The 25,321-nt window shown below is 48.2% G+C and overlaps 1 protein-coding gene across 1 annotated transcript in view; it reads left to right on the forward strand.

The window, feature by feature from the left end:
• Window positions 1–10,614, forward strand: part of LOC135054707 (uncharacterized) — a 101,054-nt gene extending 90,440 nt beyond the window's left edge. Inside the window, exon 8 of the mRNA XM_063957990.1 lies at window positions 7,366–10,614. Coding sequence (XP_063814060.1) covers window positions 7,366–7,579 — 214 coding nt within the window. The 3' untranslated portion in view covers window positions 7,580–10,614. The remainder of the gene's footprint in view (window positions 1–7,365) is intronic.
• The last annotated feature ends 14,707 nt before the right edge of the window (window positions 10,615–25,321 follow it).

Genomic DNA, 25,321 nt, shown 5'->3' on the forward strand with positions numbered 1-25,321 from the left:
TTAGAAAATGTGTCCGGAGGAGCCGGTCACAGCTAGGGGAGCTTCATAGGCGTTTTTCTAGTTTTCTTATTTTTATTAGAGTTAGGCACAGGGAGGCTTCGTGGGACTTGGGGGGGGGGGGGGGACTAGTGTCCAGCCCTCTGAGGTTAATGGCCACTATCTCCGCTGATAGGACATTAAGCTCCTCAGGGTGATGATCGTTAACCCCCGAGGTGACCGCTCACACCCGCAGCATGCCGCCACCCCCTAACAGAGCCAGTTGTTCGCGGTGGTGAGTAAGTCACCGGTGACCCGACAAGCGGGGAGCCGGTGTGAATGGCGGCAACAGGGTGGGAGCGCAGTACTGAAGCTGCGCTCTGGAGGCTCAGCAGTACTATGGTGCGGCGCTGTGAGGGGCGCCCTGGGCCAGCGCAATACCCGTACACTGGTCACTACATCTATCAGTGTCTCTGCACTGCTGCTAGAAATAATACCTCAGGCCAGTATAAAGAATGTAAAGTGCGGGAAGATGTGCCATTTTAGGGGGCGGAGCTTCTCCTCAGAGCGGATCCAGCAGCTCGCCAGCGCCATTTTCTCCCTGCAGAAATCATACAGCAACTCTGACAGGGAACGCTGACCCTCCACATAACATCCTGTGTGGTACCAAGGGGTTATAGAGGGGGGGGGAAAGTACATTATATCTGTGTAGTCTATTAAGGGTACACAGTCAGCACCAGACATTTATTTTATAACTGTCTTCTGGGTCGCTGTGTGTGTGCTGGCTCCATAACTCTGTGTCTCTCTGAAGGTACTTGGGGAAAACTGTGTCTGCCATTTTCGTGTGTGTGTGTGTGTGTGTGTGTGTATGCAAATCTCACATTACTATGTCCAGGGACTCTGTATCTTGTGCTGCAGAGTATGTATCTTCACCAGAGGAATCCATTCCATGTACTCAGGAATGTAATATTATGTCTCAGCCTTCCGAATCCAAACCCCAGTGGGTGACTTCTATTAAGGGAATCATATCCCAGATTTCTACTAGGATTCTGTGGAGGTTTTGTCGCGTTCTGTTCCCACTACCTCAAAATCCCCTTGTATATACCCAACGAAACGTGCGCTTGCTCAGATTATGCAAGTCGACACGGATACCGACTCTGACACGGTGGACGGTGATGCGGATGTGCAGGGGGGTGAGGCTTCCCTGGCCAGAGGGGTGCAGCTCATGATTGAGGCCATTAGGGATGTGTTACACATTACTGACAAACCACCTGAGCAGGTAGAGGAGGCTTATTTTACAGACAATAAGAAGGCCTCACTGACTTTCCCTGCGTCTAAACAATTAAACACATTATTTGAAAGTCCTGGGAGAACCCGGGAAAGAAATTCAAGATCCCAAAAAGGGTTCTCATTGCTTTTCCTTTCCCTGAGGATGATAGGAAAAAGTGGGAAAACCCACCTATAGTAGACGCTTCGGTATCTAGCCTGTCTAAAAAGGTGGTTTTACCTGTCCCTGGATCTACCGGCAGACCGCAAGATTGAGACTCCGCTCAAATCCATATACACTGCTTCAGGCTTGGCGTTAAGGCCCACTATTGCCTGTGCATGGATTTCTAAAGCCATAGTAAAGTGGTCAGGCACATTACTAGAGGACTTAGATTCTATGGATAGAAGTGACATTGAATTGTTTTTGAGTAACATACAGGATTCTACGGGTTTTATGGTAGTGGCCATGAAGGACCTGGGTCATCTGAATGCAAGGACATCTTCCATGGCTGTCTCAGCACGCAGGGGACTCTGGCTGCACCAATGGTCGGCAGACGCGGAATCCAGGAGAAGTGTTGAGAACCTACCCTTCACAGGTCAGGCTCTCTTTGGGGAAGCATTGGATGCGTGGATCTCCACGGCAACCGCTGATTAGTCAACCTTTCTTCCCTCAGCCACTCAGACGCTGAAGAAACCCTTTTCTACATCCTCAATGCAGTCCTTTCGGGCCGCAAAAGCTAAGAAGTCCAAGCCGCCTACCATTTTCTTCAGAGGTGGTCGGGCAAAATAAAAAAATCCTGCACCCACGGGTTTCCAGGAACAGAAGCCTGCCTCTGTTTCCTCAAAATCCTCAGCATGACGGTGGACCTCACAACCTGGTGAACGAGCAGGTGGTAGCGAGACTCAGACGTTTCAGTCACGTCTGGGTGTCATCCGGCCTGGATCCCTGGGTACACGATATTGTGTCCCAGGAGTACAGGCTGGAGTTTCAAGAGCAATCGCTTCACAGATTCTTCACATCAGGCTTGCCGGCTTTACTGATGGAAAGGGCTATCCTACAGGAAGCCATTCAAAAATTGGAAAGGTCAGATGTCATTGTTCCAGTTCCACCTCATCTGAAAAACAAGGGTTACTATTCAAACCTATTTGTGGTACCGAAACCGGATGGTTCGGTCAGACCGATTTTGAACCTGAAGTCGTTAAACCCTTATCCGATGGAATTAAAGTGCAAAATGGAATCTCTGAGAGCGGTGATCTCAGGTCTGGAGGAGGGGAAGTTTCTGGTATCCCTGGATATCAAGGACGCGTACCTCCACATTCCGATTTGGCCACCACACCAGGCTTATCTCAGATTTGTGCTGATGGACTGTCATTATCAGTTCCAGGCACTGCCATTCGTCCCCTCAACGGCAGCGAGGGTGTTCACCAAGGTAATGGCAGAAATGATGGTTCTCCTCCGCAGACAAGGAGTGAATATAATTCCATACTGATAAAAGCGTCCTCCAGGGAGAAGCTATTATAGAGCATTGCTCTCACGACTCGACTGCTCAGGGATCATGGATGGATCCTGAATCTTCCAAAGTCACATTTGGAGCTGACAAGGAGATTGTCTTTCCTGGGGATGATCCTCGACATGGAAGTACAGAGGGTGTTTCTACCGCAGGAGAAAGCGCTGGTGATTCAAACAATGGTCCGGGATGTCCTGAAGCCAGCCTGGGTGTCAGTTCATCAGTGCATTCGCCTTCTGGGGAAGATGGTTGCCTCCTACAAGGCGCTCCAGTACGGAAGATTTCATGCATGGTCCTTCCAACTGGATCTCCTAGACAAGTGGTCGGGTTCTCAACTACGCATGCACCAGAGGATACATCTGTAGCCGAAAGCCAGAACTTCACTCCTCTGGTGGCTACAACTGCCTCACCTTCTAGAGGGCCGCAGGTTCGGGGTTCAGAACTGGATCCTTCTAACCACGGATGCAAGTCTCAGAGGTTGGGGTGCAGTCACCCAAGGGGAAACCTTCCAAGGAAGGTGGTCAAGTCTGGAATCTGTTCTTCCAATAAACATCCTGGAACTAAGAGCCGTGTACAACGGTCTTCTACAAGCGGTGCACCTTCTGCACGATCAGGCCATTCAAGTGCAGTCGGACAATGTAACGACGGTGGCCTACATAAACCGACAGGGCGGAACGAAGAGCAGAGCTGCGATGTCAGAGGTGACAAGAATCCTCCTCTGGGCAGAAAGACACGCGGTTGCGCTGTCAGCAATCTTCATTCCGGGAGTGGACAACTAGGAAGCGGACTTCCGCAGCAGGCACGATCTCCATCCAGGAGAGTGGGGACTCCATCCGAAGGTGTTCACAGAGGTGAAAAGTCTTTGGGGCGTACCTCACATAGACATGATGGCCTCCCATCTCAACAAGAAGCTTCAGAGGTACTGTTCCAGGTCGAGAGACCCACAAGCAGTCGCTGTGGACGCTCTGGTAACTCTGTGGGTGTTCAAGTCAGTGTACGTGTTACCTCCACTTCCACTCATTCCAAGGATTCTAAAGCTCATAAAGAGAACAATAGTTCAGGCTATCCTCATTGCTCCGGACTGGCTAAGAAGGGCTTGGTACATGGATCTTCTGGAATTACTCCTGGAAGATCCGAGGCCTCTTCCTCTTCGAGAGGACCTTCTGCAACAGGGGCCATTCGCTTATCAAGACTAACCACGGCTACGTTTGATGGCATGGAGGTTGAATGCCAGATCTTAGCTCGGAAAAGCATTCCGAACAAGGTTATTCCTACCCTGATACAGGCTAGGAAAGGGGTAATGTCTAAACATTACCGTTGCATTTGGAAAAAGTATGTGTCTTGGTGTGAATCCATGAAGTTTCCTATGGTGGAGTTTTGACTTGGACGATTTCTTCTCTTCCTGCAAGCAGGTGTGGATATGGGCCTGCGTTTAGGATCCCTGAAGGTCCAGATTTCAGCCTTATCCATTTTCTTCCAGAAACAACTGGCTTCTCTCCCTGAGGTTCAGACTTTCTTGAAAGGGGTCGTGCACATCCAGCCTCCCTTTGTGCCGCCTACGGCACCCTGGGATCTTAACGTGGTGTTACAGTTCCTGCAATTGGATTGGTTCGAGCCTTTACAGGAGGTTGAGATCAAGTTTCTCACGTGGAAGGCTGTCACATTGTTGGCCTTAGCTACTGCTAGACGTGTGTCGGAATTGGGGGCTTTGTCTTGTCAAAGCCCATACTTAATCTTCCATGAAGATAGAGCTGTACTCAGGACGCATCAGCAGTTCCTTCCAAAGGTTGTGTCGGCTTTTCATATCAACCAACCTATTGTGGTGCCAGTTGCTACTGACTCATCAATTCCATCAAAGTCCTTGGATGTTGTAAGGGCTCTGAAGATCTATGTGAAGAGGACTGCTCGTCACAGAAAGTCGGACTTTCTGTTTGTTCTATATGATCCCAAGAAAGTGTGGTGTTCTGCTTCTAAGCAGACGATTTCTCGCTGGATTAGGTTCACTATCCAGCATGAGTATTCTACGGCAGGCTTGTCGTGTCCGAAATCCGTTAAGGCCCACTCTACTCTTAAGGTGGGTTCTGCCTGGGCAGCTGTCCAGGGTGTCTCGGCTTTACAACCTTGCCAAGAGGCTACTTGGTCAAGGTCGAACACGTTTGTTAAGTTCTACAAGTTCGATACTTTGGCCTCTGAGGACCTAAAGTTTGGTCAATCAGTTCTGCAGGAGCCTCCGCACTCTCCCTCCCGTACTGGGAGCTTTGGTACATCCCCATGGTACTAATGTGGACCCCAGCATCCTCTAGGACACAGGTTCTCAAACATAGTCCTCAGGACCCCACACAGTGCATGTTTTGCAGGTCTCCTCACAGAATCACAAGTGACATAATTAGCTCCACCTGTGGACCTTTTAAAATGTGTCAGTGAGTAATTAATACACCTGAGCACCTGCTGGGTTACCTTCAAAACATGCACTGTGGACCGAGTTTGAGAACCTGTGCTCTAGTACGTAGGAGAAAATAGGATTTTAATTACCTACCGGTAAATCCTTTTCTCGTAGTCCGTAGAGAATGCTGGGCACCCGCCCAGCGCTTCGTTTTCCTGCAGTGGTTACTTCAGTACTGCATTGTTCTTGGTTTAGCACTGTGTTGTTACTTGGTTAAGTAATGTTGTTCAGCCGTTGCTGAGTATTCAAGCTGTTTGGCTTGGTTTGCCTTGTATGTGTGAGCTGGTGTGAATCTCACCACTATCTGTGTAAATTCCTTCTCTCTAAGTTGTCTGTCTCCTCGCGCACAGTTTCTATACTGAGTCTGGTAGGAGGGGCATAGAGGGAGGAGCCAGCCCACGCTATTAAACTCTTAAAGTGCCCATGGCTCCCAAGGGACCCATCTATACCCCATGTTACTAATGTGGTCCCCAGCATCCTCTACGGACTACGAGAAAAGGATTACCGGTAGGTAATTAAAATCCTATTTTCAGGAGGAACAAAATGTTCTCTACCTGGACTTCCCTCTTAATATATGATTTATGTCACCTGTGTTGAACTATTTAATTGATAAGAAAGGTACTTCAACACAGGTGTTTGCAATCATAAATTAAGAAGTAAATCCAGGTAGAAAGCATTTTGTCCCTCCTGGAATGGGTCATGGTGGAAGGTATAGATTGTGTATATTACATTTAAACCAATGGTATAAATTAGCTTTAAATCAATAGTTTAATAATGCCTCGGTACTGTTTATATAGTAGCTTCACCTAATTAAAAGAACTATTTTATAAACTTTTCTTGTAGTGGAACAAAGACAACTTAACCTTAAAATACACATAGAAAAATCAAATAATTTATCTTGTCACATGCAAGTATAGCAGCAGCCTCTGTACTACTTACACACTGGGACAGGACTCAGGAGGACTCTCTGTGTGTGTCACTAGCTCTAGACCCAAATGGTTTAGTTGCATAAAAGTTTACACAGGACTCAGACACCCAGATGGGGAGGAGGAGAAGCTGGGATCCCTGTGTCACTTACAGCTCTCTCCACCCTCCCATCTCTCCTCTGGTCAGAAAGATCTGTCTGTAGCTCATGAAACATGATACTCCTGTGTCTCTGCCTGCACTGCATACTGTCCTGCTTGCATTCTGGCTCTCGCTTTAAGAGGGAAAGCTAGTGATATCATTGTGCTTTGACCGGGGGGGAGGGGCCCAGACACAGGGGGCCAGGGGTACAGGGGTACAGTATGCCCTGCATCCCCCCTCCTTAATCTGGCTATGGCTTTAGTTCGCATAGAAATGTTGACATTCACAAATGTTGACATGTTCATAATGTGCCGACATGCCACTTTTTGCATATTTTAGTCTAACCCTAACCCTGAACCAAAAACAACACTAAAATATACTGCCGACATACTGGCCGGATATGGCAGCCCAATACACACTGCAACATACAGAGTTAAAGAACATTCTGTTCTGTCTTATGATGTTTAGTTGAGGTTGGAGTGACCAGATGGGATCCAGATAGTAGGTCGACAGTCAATGAGTCTACCCCATATGGTCGACGTGCATTAGTTTGACATGTACAAACGGTCAACAGGTTCAAATGGTTGACATGACAATGGTCGACACATATGGCTGACACAAGATATTTGGAATCCATTGTTTACCATCCACGTGGACTACGACTGGGAATAGCAACCTTATCCGGAGCATGGTGGGCGAACTCGGTAGACTAATTGGGGTCACATGTGGTTTATCATAGCAAATAACACCCACCAAAAAAACAACAACCTGTGTTGACCTTCTTATTCATGCCGACCATTTCCATGTCAGCCTTTTGTACCCTGTAGAGTAGACATTTTGTACCTGCCAACCATTGTACTTCTACCTTTAACACGTTGACCTATTGACTGTGTCAACCTTTTGACCCTGCCAACCCTATTGCATTTGCATGTCGACCATATGGGGTCGACCAATTGACCGTTGACCCAATTCTGGTAGACCCAATGATCCACACCTTGCTCGGCTATGGTAACGCAGCAGGAGGCATCTGGTGTAAGTAGAAGCCTCCTGCTTGTATGTGTCATCCAGTGCTACGTCCTGCAAACATTAATATATTTTTCTCTATAGATATAACTTACGGAACATAACAAGCCAAATGGTGCGGAGGGCGTGTGAGACCTGGACGGTGGCAGAATACTCCGACAGAGAGAAGTCCCTCTGTGCCAAATATCTGTCACACACAAGCCTGACGGCAGACCGAGAGTACAGGGAGAAGACCCTGAGGAATATCTGCCTCGCTTCTCTGCTGGTCACTCAGATTGGACTGACGAGGGAACCTTAAATCAGTTCATACTCAGTGATTTTGCTGCTGTTTATCTCGGTGATTTCTCCACTGTTTATGAAGCCTTATAGAGTTTATATAATTCACCGTTCACCCAGTCTCAGGCACTTGTACAATTGTTCTGTTTCCAAACATGCCAGGATCCCCCGACAATCCTTCCGGAGATTTCCGAAAGCAGCAGTGCACGAGTTCCCATTGACCGTAGGTGGACGTCTACCAAAGCAGAGTGCCTGCAAGCGCTTATCGCCCGTTTATTGGCGCCAGTGCGTTAAAGAGTGGACAGACTGCCAGGGTGAAAGGAGATCAAAACGTGTCACCAGTAAATACAGCAGTGAAAGGATAATGGCCCTCATTCCGAGTTGTTCGCTCGCTAGCTGCTTTTAGCAGCCGTGCAAACACTAAGCCGCCGTCCTCTGGGAGTGTATCTTAGCTTAGCAGAAGTGCGAACGAAAGGATCGCAGAGCGGCTACAAAATAATTTTGTGCAGCTTCAGAGTAGCTGCAGACCTACTCCTAGCTTGCGATCACTTCAGACTATTTAGTTCCTGTTTTGACGTCACGAACGCGCCCTGCGTTCGGCCAGCCACGCCTGCATTTCCCCAACCACGCCTGCGTTTTTATCTGGCACGCCTGCGTTTTTTCACTCACTCCCTGAATACGGTCAGTTGACACCCAGAAACACCCACTTCCTGTCAATCACTCTGCAGTCAGCAGTGCGACTGAAAAGCGTCGCTAGATCTTGTGTTAAACTACATTGGCTGTTGTGAAATTACATCGCGCCTGCGCATTGCGCCGCTTACGTATGCGCAGAAGTGCCTTTTTTTTGCCTAATCGCTGCGAACGAATGCAGCTAGTGATCAGCTCGGAATGACCACCAATGTCAGATTTGTAGATAATCTCCCTTATCCCCCCTCCACCACCGCACCCGTATTTCTTGCACAGCAGGCCCACACAATCTCTCTGCTCTCATAAGAACCTTACCAGAACTTTGTGGGTCCCATAGCAAAATATTGAAGTGCCCCCTGCCCCAATGCTTCTTGAGAGACACCTATCCACTGCAGTTATTAATATTATGACCCTTATAACCCCAGTTAATATTATGACCCATAGAAGTGCCCCAGTTAATATTATGCCCCATAGTAGTGCCCCAGTTAATATTATGCCCCATAGTAGTGCCCCAGTTAATATTATGCCCCATAGTAGTTCCCCAGTTAATATTATGCCCCATAGTAGTGCCCCAGTTAATATTATGCCCCATAGTAGTGCCCCACTTAATATTATGCCCCATAGTGGTGCCCCAGTTCATTTTATGAACCATCGTAGTTCATAGTTTACATGATGTCACGTTGTAGGGCTGCCACATTATGTCACACATTATGCCACACAGTATCCCCAATTCACATTACGCCACACAGTGTCCCCAGTTCATATTATTATGCCACGTTACAGTGCCCCCTGTTCATACTGTGCCACATTAGAGTGCCCTCCAGTTCAAATGATGCCACATTACAGTGCCCCCTCATACACTCCTCTCACTGAAAATGTAATGTCACACATCTCGGGCTGGGCAATGGATCAGACCCAATTGCTTAGCAGGCAAAAATGGGAAATTGGTATCCAACTTTAGAACCTGGGTCCAGGCCCCCCTAAGACTCTGAGCCCCATAGAAATGGCACCCCTTGCACCCACTATAGTTACGCCCATGGCCCTGACTGTTTTACCTAACATTCTAATCTGCCAAATATCTGTTGTTACTCCTGCACCATTTTCTAACCCATTATGGCTTACATAGAGCACTTACAAAAGCTGACAAAATTAATCAATATTCAAACATTCCTCTGCAAATTGAACAGGTAACTATAATAACAGCCAATGTGACCCCGTAACCGATTGTTTGAAAAAGTCCCTATGATCCATATATAGTTCCATAATCGTAGCTGTTAAACCTCAATTGTCCATGCCAGTGGCAGAGCCAGGGGGAGAAGATCAGGGTGATCACCCCCTCCCCTATCTGTAACACCTCTCCTACCCACTACCGGTGGTTGCAGCACAATGATGCATCAAGGTAGCGAGAGGAGACTGCTGCTGCTCAGTGGCAGCTGCTTCCCTCCCCAGCCCAGAACATCACACGCTGCTGTGTGCTGGGCAAGGTTAGGTCTATGGAGGCTGAGTCTCTACCAACATCTCTCCCTGCCTGATGTGCCATTGGGCTGCTATATAGCAGCAAGCATTAGTGGGCAGATAGGCATTCCTGGGTGGTTACATGGGGATGGATTTCATGGGTGGCATATCCTGGTAGTGCCAGTGCTAGAGAGTGCATCGGAAGATACAGTTGATGTCCAAGTACTGTTGGACTCTGAGCAACCATGGGATTGTTCTTATGCCTGACGGTGCGGTTGATGTAAAGCAGCTGAGCAAATACCTTAAGAGGAAGAGTTGGAGCTGCAGCAGGCCTGACGTTCCAGCTTCTTCTACAGTCGTGGAGGCCAAGACCGGCGAAGCAGTGGAGAAATCGCCATTCCCTGCAGTGAAATATCCATCTGCAGACATGGAAAGGGCTGCGAATTACGAGCAGTGATGCAAATAGGGCTCATAAAGTGACTGCCAGGAGACCCTTCCCAAAAGGAGAACTTATATGTAACTTCCACGGGGACCTCCTGGTAGCCAATTATGGGAGAGAAATTCAGCCGATCACCCAGAAAGACCTATTATATAAAGTATAGTAGAAAGGAATAGTGCAATAACCCATCCTGCTCCTGCCACAAAGGCATGCCCACCATAGCTAGCAATACGAGTCGGCCTAGGAAACACTTTACTATAAGCTCGGTCTCTACACCAAACATATTGACGTTCTTATGGTGGCCACAGAAGATATTCCAGCCAAGCAGGAACTTAGGCTTAGTAAATAAATACTGCATTGGGCATTGCCCATCTGCCCAGCCGTTTTTGTGTTGTTGAAGGTTTTCTTGTTATGCCATGTGCCTTTGTGGTTGTCTTTCTGTTTCTCTGGAAATAAAACCTTTTTGTTTTTTGTTACTGGAATTGAGACTGAGCATTTGTGAACCGTGTTCTGTTGGCCAGTAGCAGACACTTACAGCAATACAATACAGCGACTCCATAATTCTCAGGTTAATGTGTTATATATATTTATATGTATTTTAGCCCGCTCTTTAGGTTAGGGGGCGGAACTAGACTTTAATTTGGTGGTGGTGGGGGGCATTTAATGCTTATTCCTAACTCCTCCTCTTTCCTGTCCTGACACTCCCCTTTTCAGGCTCCACCTTCTTTTTACAGTTTTAGGTGGGGGTGGAGCAGATGTAACGTGCAGAGGATTTAGGGTCCCATTTATCAACCAATATTTGTGGTTATTCTGTTTTCGGGGGTTAGACGCAAATTTTAAGTATCAGCTCCCAGTGCGAGATTTAAAAATGTGCACCCGCTCCCCCCATTGACATTAAAAAAAATGCGCCCCCACACCATATAGATGGCACGCGCGCTCCCGGCAAGGGTGTGTGGCCTCAATAAAATAGGCATGGTCTCGTTAAAATGGGTGTGGCCTCATCTGAAAAGATTACCTTCCATCCCAGTTTTTGACCTTGTACCGACAGATCACGGCGACCACGGGAAAAAAATAAAAAAAATTATATTATATATTATGCCATACACAGCAATGCCCTTGATACATTAAATCCCCATTTCTCTAACGTCCTAGTGGATGCTGGGGACTCCGTCAGGACCATGGGGAATAGCGGCTCCGCAGGAGACAGGGCACAAAAGCAAGCTTTTAGGATCACATGGTGTGTACTGGCTCCTCCCCCCATGACCCTCCTCCAAGCCTCAGTTAGGTTTTTGTGCCCGTCCGAGCAGGGTGCAATCTAGGTGGCTCTCCTAAAGAGCTGCTTAGAAAAAGTTTTTAGGTTTTTTATTTTCAGTGAGTCCTGCTGGCAGCAGGCTCACTGCATCGAGGGACTTAGGGGAGAGATTTTCAACTCACCTGCGTGCAGGATGGATTGGAGTCTTAGGCTACTGGACATAGCTCCAGAGGGAGTCGGAACACAGGTCACCCTGGGGTTCGTCCCGGAGCCGCGCCGCCGATCCCCCTTACAGATGCTGAAGATCGTGGGTCCGGAAACAGGCGGCAGAAGGCTCTTCAGCCTTCATGAAGGTAGCGCACAGCACTGCAGCTGTGCGCCATTGTTGCTACACACTTCACACTGAACGGTCACGGAGGGTGCAGGGCGCTGCTGGGGGCGCCCTGGGCAGCAATAATTAATACCTTTTATGGCAAAGAATACATCACATATAGCCATTGAGGCTATATGTATGTATTTAACCCAGGCCAGATATCTCAAAACCCGGGAGAAAAGCCCGCCGAAAAGGGGGCGGGGCTTATTCTCCTCAGCACACAGCGCCATTTTCCTGCTCAGCTCCGCTGTGAGGAAGGCTCCCAAGACTCTCCCCTGCACTGCACTACAGAAACAGGGTAACAAAGAGAAGGGGGGCATATTTTGGCGATATTTATATATTTAAAGCGCATATAACAGAAACAACACCTTTTAGGGTTGTTTATATACATTTTATAGCGCTTTTGGTGTGTGCTGGCAAACTCTCCCTCTGTCTCCCCAAAGGGCTAGTGGGGTCCTGTCTTCGATAAGAGCATTCCCTGTGTGTCTGCTGTGTGTCGGTACGTGTGTGTCGACATGTATGAGGACGATGTTGGTATGGAGGCGGAGCAATTGCCGGTAATGGTGATGTCACCCCCTAGGGAGTCGACACCGGAATGGATGGCTTTAATTATGGAATTACGTGATAATGTTAGTACATTACAAAAGTCAGTTGACGAAATGAGACGGCCGGAAAACCAGTTGGTACCTGCTCAGGCGTCTCAGACACCGTCAGGGGCTGTAAAAGGTCCCTTACCTCAGTCAGTCGACACAGGTACCGACACAGATGAATCTAGTGTCGACGGTGAAGAAACAAACGTATTTTCCAATAGGGCCACACGTTATATGATCACGGCAATGAAGGAGGCTTTGCAGATCTCTGATACTGCAGGTACCTCAAAAAGGGGTATTATGTGGGGGGTGAAAAAACTACCTGTAGCTTTTCCAGAATCAGAGGAATTGAATGACGTGTGTGATGAAGCGTGGGTTAACCCCGATAGAAAACTGCTAATTTCAAAGAAGTTATTGGCATTATACCCTTTCCCACCAGAGGTTAGGGCGCGCTGGGAAACACCCCCTAGGGTGGATAAAGCGCTCACACGTTTATCAAAACAAGTGGCGTTGCCGTCTCCTGATACGGCCGCCCTCAAGGATCCAGCAGATAGGAGGCTGGAAACTACACTGAAGAGTATATACACACATACTGGTGTTTTACTCCGACCAGCAATAGCCTCAGCCTGGATGTGCAGTGCTGGGGTAGTGTGGTTGGATTCCCTGACTGAAAATATTGATACCCTGGATAGGGACAGTATTTTATTGACTTTAGAGCAATTAAAGGATGCGTTTCTTTATATGCGAGATGCTCAGAGGGATATTTGCACTCTGGCATCGAGAGTAAATGCGATGTCCATATCTGCCAGAAGAAGTTTATGGACGCGACAGTGGTCAGGTGATGCGGATTCCAAAAGGCATATGGAAGTATTGCCATATAAAGGAGAGGAATTGTTTGGGGTCGGTCTATCGGATCTGGTGGCCATGGCAACTGCCGGCAAATCCACGTTTTTACCTCAGACTCCCTCCCAACAGAAAAAGACACCGTCTTTTCAGCCGCAGTCCTTTCGCTCCTATAAAAACAAGCGGGCAAAAGGACAGTCTTATCTGCCCCGAGGCAGAGGAAAGGGTAAGAGAGGGCAGCAAGCAGCCCCTGCCCAGGAACAGAAGCCCGCCCCGGGTTCTACAAAGCCATCAGCATGACGCTGGGGCTTTACTAGCGGACTCAGGAGCGGTGGGGGGTCGACTAAAGATTTTCAGCAATCAGTGGGCTCGCTCACAGGTGGACCCGTGGATCCTGCAGATAGTATCTCAGGGTTACATGTTGGAATTCGAAAGGTCTCCCCCTCGCCGGTTCCTAAAGTCTGCTTTACCAACGCCTCCCTTAGAAAGGGCGACGGTATTGGAAGCCATTCACAAGCTGTATTCTCAGCAGGTGATAATCAAGGTACCCCTCCTACAACAGGGAAAGGGGTATTATTCCACACTATTTGTGGTACCGAAGCCGGACGGTTCGGTAAGACCTATTCTAAATCTGAAATCCTTGAACCTGTACATACAGAAATTCAAGTTCAAGATGGAGTCACTAAGAGCAGTGATAGCGAATCTGCAAGAAGGGGACTTCATGGTGTCCCTGGACATAAAAGATGCTTATCTGCATGTCCCAATTTACCCCTCACACCAAGGGTATCTCAGGTTCGTGATACAAGACTGTCATTATCAGTTTCAAACGCTGCCGTTTGGTTTGTCCACGGCACCTCGGGTCTTTACCAAGGTAATGACCGAAATGATGGTTCTTCTACGAAGAAAAGGCGTATTAATTATCCCTTACTTGGACGATCTCCTGATAAGGGCAAGGTCCAGAGAACAGCTGGAAGTCGGGGTAGCACTAACCCAAGTAGTGCTTCAACAACACGGGTGGATTCTGAATCTTCCAAAATCTCAATTGACACCGACAACACGTCTGCTGTTCCTGGGAATGATTCTGGACACTGTTCAGAAAAAGGTGTTTCTCCCGGAGGAGAAAGCGAGGGAGTTATCCGAACTTGTCAGTAACCTCCTAAAACCAGGAAATGTGTCAGTACATCAATGCACAAGAGTCCTGGGAAAGATGGTGGCTTCTTACGAAGCAATTCCATTCGGCAGATTCCACGCACGAATATTTCAGTGGGATCTGCTGGACAAATGGTCCGGATCGCATCTGCACATGCATCAGCGGATAACACTGTCACCAAGAACAAGGTTGTCTCTCCTGTGGTGGTTGCAGAGTGCCCATCTGTTAGAGGGCCGCAGGTTCGGCATACAGGACTGGGTCCTGGTGACTACGGATGCCAGCCTACGAGGCTGGGGAGCAGTCACACAGGGAAGAAACTTCCAGGGTGTATGGTCAAACCTGGAGAAGTCTCTTCACATAAATATACTGGAGCTAAGAGCGATCTACAATGCTCTAAACATGGCGAAACCGCTGCTTCAGGGTCAGCCGGTGTTGATCCAGTCGGACAACATCACGGCAGTCGCCCACGTAAACAGACAAGGCGGCACGAGAAGCAGAAGAGCAATGACAGAAGCTGCAAGGATTCTTCGCTGGGCGGAAAATCATGTCATAGCACTGTCAGCAGTGTTCATCCCGGGAGTGGACAACTGGGAAGCAGATTTCCTCAGCAGACACGACCTTCACCCGGGAGAGTGGGGACTTCATCCGGAAGTTTTCCACATGATTGTGAACCATTGGGAAAAACCAAAGGTGGACATGATGGCGTCTCGCCTCAACAAAAAACTGGACAGATATTGCGCCAGGTCAAGAGACCCTCAGGCAATAGCTGTGGACGCTCTGGTAACACCGTGGGTGTACCAGTCAGTGTATGTGTTCCCTCCTCTGCCTCTCATACCAAAGGTACTGAGAATTATACGGAAAAGGGGAGTAAGAACAATACTAGTGGCTCCGGATTGGCCAAGAAGAACTTGGTACCCGGAACTTCAAGAGATGCTCACGGAAGATCCGTGGCCTCTACCTCTAAGAAGGGATCTGCTTCAGCAGGGACCTTGTATGTTCCAAGACTTACCGCGACTGCGTTTGACGGCATGGCGGTTGAACCCCGGATTCTAAAAGAAAAGGGCATTCCAGAGGAAGTTATTCCTACCTTGATTAAAGCTAGGAAGGAAGTGACCGCACAACATTATCACCGCATTTGGAGAAAATATGTTGCGTGGTGTGAAGCCAAGAAGGCCCCAACGGAAGAATTTCAATTGGGTCGATTCCTACATTTCCTGCAGGCAGGATTGTCTATGGGCCTAAAATTGGGGTCTATTAAAGTTCAAATTTCGGCCTTATCAATTTTCTTCCAGAAAGAATTGGCTTCAGTGCCTGAAGTACAAACTTTTGTCAAGGGTGTACTACATATACAGCCCCCAATTGTGCCTCCAGTGGCACCGTGGGATCTAAACGTAGTTTTGGATTTTCTCAAATCTCATTGGTTTGAGCCTCTCAAATCGGTAGATTTGAAGTATCTTACATGGAAAGTAACCATGCTACTGGCCCTGGCTTCAGCCAGGAGAGTTTCAGAGTTGGCGGCTTTATCGTACAAAAGCCCATATCTGATTTTCCATTCGGACAGGGCAGAACTGCGGACACGTCCTCATTTTCTCCCTAAGGTGGTTTCGGCTTTTCACTTGAACCAGCCTATTGTGGTGCCTGCGGCTACTAGCGACTTGGAGGACTCCAAGTTACTGGACGTTGTCAGAGCATTGAAAATATATATTTCAAGGACAGCTGGAGTCAGAAAATCTGACTCGTTGTTTATCTTGTATGCACCCAACAAGATGGGTGCTCCTGCGTCTAAGCAGACGATTGCTCGTTGGATCTGTAGCACAATCCAACTTGCACATTCTGTGGCAGGCCTGCCACAGCCTAAAACTGTTAAAGCCCACTCCACAAGGAAGGTGGGCTCATCTTGGGCGGCTGCCCGAGGGGTCTCGGCTTTACAACTTTGCCGAGCAGCTACGTGGTCAGGGGAGAACACGTTTGTAAAATTTTACAAATTTGATACTCTGGCTAAAGAGGACTTGGAGTTCTCTCATTCGGTGCTGCAGAGTCATCCGCACTCTCCCGCCCGTTTGGGAGCTTTGGTATAATCCCCATGGTCCTGACGGAGTCCCCAGCATCCACTAGGACGTTAGAGAAAATAAGAATTTACTTACCGATAATTCTATTTCTCATAGTCCGTAGTGGATGCTGGGCGCCCATCCCAAGTGCGGATTGTCTGCAATACTTGTACATAGTTATTGTTACAAAAATCGGGTTATTATTGTTGTGAGCCATCTTTTTTTAGAGGCTACTTCTGTGTTATCATACTGTTAACTGGGTTCAGATCACAAGTTGTACGGTGTGATTGGTGTGGCTGGTATGAGTCTTACCCGGGATTCAAGATCCTTCCTTATTGTGTACGCTCGTCCGGGCACAGTACCTAACTGAGGCTTGGAGGAGGGTCATGGGGGGAGGAGCCAGTACACACCATGTGATCCTAAAAGCTTGCTTTTGTGCCCTGTCTCCTGCGGAGCCGCTATTCCCCATGGTCCTGACGGAGTCCCCAGCATCCACTACGGACTATGAGAAATAGAATTATCGGTAAGTAAATTCTTATTTTTACACATTACGGCAGGCAAGAGTCCCCATTTTACACATGATGGCAGGCAAGAATCCCCATTTTACACATGATGGCAGGCGAGTGTCCCCATTTTACACATGACAACAGACAAGTGTCCCCATTTTACACATGACGGCAGGTGAGTGTCCCCATTTTACACATGAGGGCAGGCGAGCGTCCCCATTTTACACGTTAGGCAGGCAAGTGTCCCCATTTTACACATTACGGCAGGCAAGAGTCCCCATTTTACACATTAGGCAGGTGGCAGAGGAGGAGGGGGGGAGAGCGAGAAAGAGAGAGAGACAGAGAGAAAGAAACTTACGTTTGAAGAGGTTCTTCCCGCTCTTTGGCCCGCCTCTCCCTCGTCGCGCCGGCCCTTCCTGCTGTAGCTTGGCTCCCCCTCCTCCCTTTTCCCGTCTACCCAGCTCGGGGGGCGGAGTTTCGTGGAATGACGTGATTGCGTTGTGACGTCATGACGCAACCGCGTCATTACGTGAAACTCAGCCCCCCCGAGCTTGGTACTCCGGAAGAGGGGGGAAGCAAAGAGCAGCAGAAGTGCAGCGGCGGGCGCCCGCCCGCCGCAAGAAACGGCACTGCATTAGCATATTAAAAGCTGATCACTGCACACAGCCCTTGGCAAGGGCGTAGCTACCATAGGTGCAGGAAGTGCAGCTGCTATGGGGCCCAGAGCTGAGAGGGGCCCATCTTCCCTGTCACAGTTACATGTGTTATATACAGGATGTAGCTACCATATGTGCAAGGGATGCAGCTGCTATGGGGCCCAGAGCTGAGAGGGGCCCACCTTCCCAGTTACATATGTCACATACATTTGTAACCATTGGGTGGTACACAGTGGCCCTTACAAACTTTTGCCTTGGGGCCTGCAATCTAGTGACACCCCTGGACCTCCTCATCGTGATTTGGTATAAAATGAACTGTAGGCCATTATGTTACATAATATGAACTGGTACATTCTTTGTAATGTGGCACAATATAAAGTGGGGACACTGTAGTGTGGCATAATATAAAGCGGGGCACTTTATTGTGACATAATGTGAACTAGGGCACTACTATGGTTCAGAAAATGAACTAGGGCACTATTATGGGGCATAACATTAAGAACTGCAGAAAGGTGCTTCTCTAGAAGCACTGGGACATGGGGCCTTTTAAAAAAAATAAGATTTTACTTACCGGTAAATCTATTTCTCGTAGTCCGTAGTGGATGCTAGGGACTCCGTAAGGACCATGGGGAATAGACGGGCTCCGCAGGAGATAGGGCACTCTAAGAAAGAATTAGGACTACTGATGTGCACTGGCTCCTCCCTCTATGCCCCTCCTCCAGACCTCAGTTAAGGAAACTGTGCCCGGAAGAGCTGACATTACAAGGAAAGGATTTTGGAATCCAGGGTAAGACTCATACCAGCCACACCAATCACACCGTATAACTCGTGATAACCTTACCCAGTTAACAGCATGAACAAAACAGAGCATCAGATAAACTTGATGCAACCATAAAATAACCCTTATATAAGTAATAACTATATACAAGTATTGCAAAAGAAGTCCGCACTTGGGACTGGCGTCCAGCATCCACTACGGACTACGAGAAATAGATTTACCGGTAAGTAAAATCTTATTTTCTCTAACGTCCTACTGGATGCTGGGGACTCCGTAAGGACCATGGGGATTATACCAAAGCTCCCAAACGGGCGGGAGAGAGCGGATGACTCTGCAGCACCGAATGAGCAAACACAAGGTCCTCCTCAGCCAGGGTATCAAACTTGTAGAACTTTGCAAAAGTGTTTGAACCCGACCAAGTAGCTGCTCGGCAAAGCTGTAATGCCGAGACCACTCGGGCAGCCGCCCAAGAAGAGCCCACCTTCCTTGTGAAATGGGCCTTTACTGATTTTGGATGCGGCAATCCAGCTGCAGAATGATCCTGCTGAATCGTGTTACCGATCCAGCGAGCAATAGTTTGCTTTGAAGCAGGAGCACCCAGCTTGTTGGATGCATACAGGATAAACAGCGACTCAGTTTTCCTGACTCTAGCCGTTCTGGCTACATAAACCTTCAAAGCCCTGACTACATCTAGTAACTCGGAATCCTCCAAGTCACGAGTAGCCACAGGCACCACAATAGGTTGGTTCATATGAAAAGATGACACTACTTTTTGCAGCAATTGCGGACGAGTCCGCAATTCTGCCCTGTCCATATGGAAAGCCAGATAGGGGCTTTTATGTGATAAAGCCGCCAATTCTGACACACGCCTAGTTGAAGACAAGGCTAACAGCATGACCACCTTCCACGTGAGAAATTTTAACTCCGCGGTTTTAAGTGGCTCGAACCAGTGTGATTTCAGGAAACTCAACACAACGTTAAGATCCCAAGGTGCCACTGGAGGCACAAACGGGCTGAATATGCAGCACTCCCTTTACAAAAGTCTGAACTTCAGGAAGAGAAGCCAGTTCTTTCTGAAAGAAAATCGATAGGGCCGAAATCTGGACCTTTATGGACCCCAATTTTAGGCCCAAAGTCACTCCCGACTGTAGGAAGTGAAGGAAACGGCCCAGCTGGAATTCCTCTGTAGGAGCATTCCTGGCCTCACACCAAGCAACATATTTTCGCCATATACGGTGGTAATGTTTTAGCCGTCACGTCCTTCCTAGCCTTTATTAGCGTAGGAATAACCTCATCCGGAATCCCTTTTTCTGCTAGGATCCGGCGTTCAACCGCCATGCCGTCAAACGCAGCCGCGGTAAGTCTTGGAACAGACAGGGCCCCTGTTGCAATAGATCCTATCTGAGAGGCAGAAGCCATGGGTCCTCTGTGAGCATTTCTTGCAGTTCCGGATACCAAGTCCTTCTTGGCCAATCCAGAACAATAAGTATTGTTCTCAATCCTCTTTTCCTTACGATTCTCAGCACCTTGGGTATGAGAGGAAGAGGAGGAAACACATAAACCAACTGGAACACCCACGGTGTCACTAGTGCGTCCACAGCTATCGCCTGAGAGTCTCTTGACCTTGCGCAATATCTCTGTAGCGTTTTGTTGTGGCGGGATGCCATCATGCTCACCTGTGGCAGTTCCCACTACCTTGCAATCTGCGTGAAGACTTCTTGATGAAGTCCCCACTCTCCCGGGTCGAGGTCGTGCCAGCTGAGGAAGTCTGCTTCCCAGTCGTCCACTCCCGGAATGAACACTGCTGACAGTGCTCTTACGTTATTCTCCGCCCAGCGAAGAATTCTGGTGGCCTCCGCCATCACCACTCTGCTCCTTGTGCCGCCATGGCGGTTTACATGAGCCACTGCTGTAATGTTGTCTGACTGAATCAGCACCGTTTTTTCGCGAAGCAAGTTCTCCGCTTGACTTAGGGCGTTGCATATGGCCCTTAATTCCAGTATATTTACGTGAAGGCAAGTCTCCTGACTTGACCTCCACCCTTGGAAATTGTTTTCCTTGGGTGACTGCCCCCCACCCTCGGAGGCTTGCATCCATGGTCACCAGGACCCAGTCCTGAATGCTGAATCTGCGACCTTCAAGAAGATGAGCACTCTGCAGCCACCACAGGAGAGACACCCTGGCCCTGGGGGATAGGGTGATTAACCGATGCATCTGAAGATGTGATCCGGACCACTCGTCCAATAAGTCCCATTGGAAGGTCCTCGCATGGAACCTGCCGAAGGGAATGGCCTCGTATGATGCCACCATCCTTCCCATGACTCGAGTGCAGTGATGCACTGACACCAGTTTTGGTTTCAATAGATTCCTGACCAGTGTCACGAGCTCCTGAGCTCTCTATATCGGGAGATAAACCCTTTTCTGGTCTGTGTCTATGATCATGCCTAGAAGAGGCAGATGAGCTGTAGGAACCAACTGCGACTCTGGAATACATAGAATCCAGCCGTGTTGCCGTTACACTTCCGGAGAAAGTGATACGCTATTCAGCAACTGCTCTCTCAATCTCGCTCTTATGAGGAGATCGACCAAGAACGTGATAATAGTGACACCTTGCTTCCGCAGGAGCACCATCATTTCCGCCATTACCTTGGTGAATATTCTCGGGGCCGTGGAGAGACCTACCGGCCACGTCAGAAATTGGTAATGACAATTCCGTACCGCAATTCTGAGGTACGCCTGATGAGGTGGATAAGTGGGGACATGAAGGTATGCATCCCTTTTGCCCCGGGACACCATAAAATCTCCCCCTTTTTAGGCTTGCAATGACCGCTCTTAGCGATTTCATCTTGCACTTGAACCTTTCAAGGTATATGTTCAGGGATTTTAAATTTAATATGGGTCTGACCGAACCGTCCGGTTTCGGGACTACAACATGGTTGAATAATAACCCCCTCCTTGTTGAAGGAGGGGAACCTTGACCACCACCTGTTGAAGATACAACTTGTGAATTGCAGTTAACCCTGTTTCCCTCTCGCACGGAGAAGTCGGCAGGGCCGACAGTGAGGAGGCATCTTCTTCCAGTCCAGCTTGTATCCCGGAGACACAATATCTATTGCCCCCCAGGGATCTAATAGGGAGTGAACCCACTTGTGGCTGAACTTACAAAAGTATGCCCCCACCGGGCCTAGCTCCGCCTGTGGAGCTCCAGCGACATGTGGTGGATTTTTGTAGAGGTCGGGGAGGACTACTGTTCCAGGGAACTAGCTGTGTTGTGCAGCTTCTTTCCTCTGCCCCCGCCTCTGGCAAGAAAGGACGCACCTCCGTCTTTCTTGTTTCTTTGTTCGAAAGGCTGCATTTGATAATGACGTGCTTTCCTAGGCTGTGCAGGAATGTAAGGCAAAATATCAGAATTACCAGCTATAGCTGTGGAGACCAGGTCCGAGAACCCTTCTCCACACAATCCTCAGCCTTCTATATGCCTCTTATGTCGGCATCCTCTGTCCATTGCATACTCTACAGGACACGTCAAGCAGAAATCGACACAGCTTTGACTCTAGGACCCAGTATGCACATGTCTCTTTGGGCATGTTTTATTATATATATCTCTTAAGACAGCATCTTTAATATATATATACATATATCTCTATATATCCATATATATATACATATATATATATATATATATACATACATACTAGGGTCTCAATTAGTCCACGCCGCCACAGCGCTATAAACCCATGCCGACCCAATCGCTGGTCTGATTAGTGTACCAGAATGTGCACGCTATCTGTAGGATCCCTGAGAATAGCTGTTACGTCAGGGTTACCTTTTGGACAAATGTGACACCCTAGGGGAAGATTCCCATCGTATCCTGGCCCTAGTGGGGAAAGGATACTGCCTGAGAATTCTTTGTGGGAAGCTGCAGTCTCTTGTCTGAAGGTTCCCGCTCTTTTTCCTCATGAGAAGAGGGAAATTTACCTCAGCTTTCTTCCCCTTAAACATGTGTACCCTTGTGTCAGGGACAGATGAGTCATCAGTGATATGCAAATCATCTTTTATTACAATAATCATATATTGAATACTTTTCTGCCATTTTGGCTGTAACTTTGCATTATCGTAGTCGACACTGGAGTCACACTCCGTGTCGACATCAGTGTCTATTATTCTGGATAGTGAGCATTGTGAGACTCTGAAGGTCTCTGCAACATAGGGACAGACATGGGTAGATTTCCTGTCTGTTCTCTAATCTTTTGTGCAATAATTTCACCTTAGCACTTAATTACACATATCCAAACAGGTGTCGGCGTTGTCGACGGAGACACCCGCTCACACTCATATTTGCTCCATCTCCTCCTTAGGGGAGCCTTTTACCTCAGACATGTCGACATACACGTACCGACACACCACACACACAGGGGATGCTCTATTTGAAGACAGTTCCCCCACAAGGCCCTTTGGAGAGACAGAGAGAGAGTATGCCAGCACACACCCCAGCGCTATATGACCCAGGAATCACACAGTAACTTAGTGTTAACCCAGTAGCTGCTGTATATACTGTTTTTGCGCCAAATTTATGCGCCCCCCCTCTCTTTTACCCTCTTCTACCGTGTGCAGGGGAGAGCCTGGGGAGCTTCTCTCAGTGGATCTGTGGAGGGAAAATGGCGCTGGTGAGTGCTAAGGAAGAAGCCCCGCCCCCTCAGCGGCGGGCTTCTGTCCCGCGATTTTGTGTGAAAATAATGGCGGGGGCTCATGCATATATACAGTGCCCAGCTGTATACATGCCCTATTTTGCCAGGAGGTACTCAATTGCTGCCCAGGGCGCCCCCCCCTGCGCCCTGCACCCTACAGTGACCGGAGTGTGCGGGTTTATGTGGGAGCAATGGCGCACAGCTGCAGTGCTGTGCCTCATATGAAGACAGGAGTCTTTTGCCGACGATTTTGACGTCTTCTTGCTTCTCTCGTCGGCTTCAGTCTTCTGGCTCTGCGAGGAGGACGGCGGCGCGGCTCCGGGAACGGACGACCAAGGGTGAGTTCCTGTGTTCGATCCCTCTGGAGCTAATGGTGTCCAGTAGCCTAAGAAGCACAACCTAGCCGCAGTTAGTAGGTTTGCTTCTCTCCCCTCAGTCCCACGTAGCAGAGAGTCTGTTGCCAGCAGAAGCTCTCTGAAAATAAAAAACCTAACAAAATACTTTCTTATTAGCAAGCTCAAGAGAGCTCACTAAAATGCACCCAGCTCCGTCCGGGCACAGATTCTAACTGAGGTCTGGAGGAGGGGCATAGAGGGAGGAGCCAGTGCACACCAGTAGTCCTAATTCTTTCTTAGAGTGCCCTGTCTCCTGCGGAGCCCGTCTATTCCCCATGGTCCTTACGGAGTCCCCAGCATCCACTAGGACGTTAGAGAAAAAATGTTGCTACGGGGCCCACAAAGTTCTGGCTTTGCTGCTGACCCTTGGTATCTCCCATCCAGATACATGCAACCAGTTCCCCCTGCATAATGCGCGGGACACACAACACCAAACCCTGCTGAAAGTAGTCACAGGCACACATTAGCTGGTTGGGTGCCCAAATCTGCAATCACTTACCTGGGTGAAGCCAAAATACTGTTGGGTGTGCAGAGAGGGGTACGGGTCATTTGGTCGACCACACTTAGGTCAACAGTCATCAGGTCGACCACTACTGGTCGACATGTATAGGTCGACATGGTCACTAGATCAGCATGGTCATTAGGTCGACACTGAAAAAGGGCGACATGAGTTTTTCTTTTTTTTTTGGTGCTGTTTTCTTTGTAAAGTGACGGGAAACCCCAATTAGTGCACCGTGTCCCCTCACATGGCTCACTACGCTACCCCTGCGCTCGGCACAGGTTACTATTCCCAATCATAGTCCATGTGGATCGTAAAGGATGAAACTGTTAAAAAAATGAAGAAAAAAATGTGAAAAACTCATGTCGACCTAGTGACCGTGTCAACCTGATGCAGTCGACCAATAATGGCGGGGAGAGAGAGAGGCAGGATAACAGCTGCTGCTGCTATTACATGCTCCATGTAGTAGTAAGAAAGTTATATCGTTCTTCAAAACATGGGAAAGTTATATCTCACTTTTTACCGAATTTAATGCAATCCCAGATTCACCGAAACATGAGCTTGTCTCAGTGGTATGAGAGTCGTGTTCCTCTTGGTGACACCCCATCACTGTAGCAGAAGGGTAAGCATTGGGACTTCCTCCTTTGTAAACTCCTACGCCAGGTTTTGGTCCCAATTTTTTTATTGGCACACTACTGTCTCACATCTTTTTCTCATTTATTATCAGTGGAGGCTCCAGAAGGGGGGATGTGGGGGAGGGGGGACTGCAGTGTAGTCCAAATTTCAAATAGGGCAGCCACACCTACTGCCCACCCAAAAGCTGCCAAACATCTCCAGCCAGGACCCACTGTCAATTGGTGCAACCCCACCTCTGGAGCAGACACTTTTTTATTATATAGTACAGATCAACAATAAATATGCAGCTTTCGTTAAACATTGTCAACTGCGAGTGTCAGTCAACCAGGCTATTTGCACAAGAAAGAGTTAAATGGCCATAGAGTAAAAGTACACACACACACACACACACACACACACACACACACACACACACACACACACACACACACACACACACACACACACACACACACACACACACACACACACACACACACACACACACACACACCTCGCAGGGGTTTATAAAGCTTTTCTGAGTAGGTGTCAAATCATTTTCTGAGCATGTGCGAATTATATCCAATCATGATTTCAATGTCACGTACAAACTTTAAGCTCAATTTTGAATTAACAGCAGGGGGCAGTATTGTCTAAATTATTAATAAGCAAATTAATCATTTTTAAAGTATTTTATACTTGAGAAAGAACATGCTGCTGCATACCAACGCAACATTGTATATATGATGCACCTGCAAAAAATGGCTTAAAGAAAGTCAGGTGTCAATGC

Source organism: Pseudophryne corroboree, chromosome 3 (assembly GCF_028390025.1).
Source record: "Pseudophryne corroboree isolate aPseCor3 chromosome 3, aPseCor3.hap2, whole genome shotgun sequence".
NCBI classification, from domain to species: Eukaryota; Metazoa; Chordata; class Amphibia; order Anura; family Myobatrachidae; genus Pseudophryne; species Pseudophryne corroboree.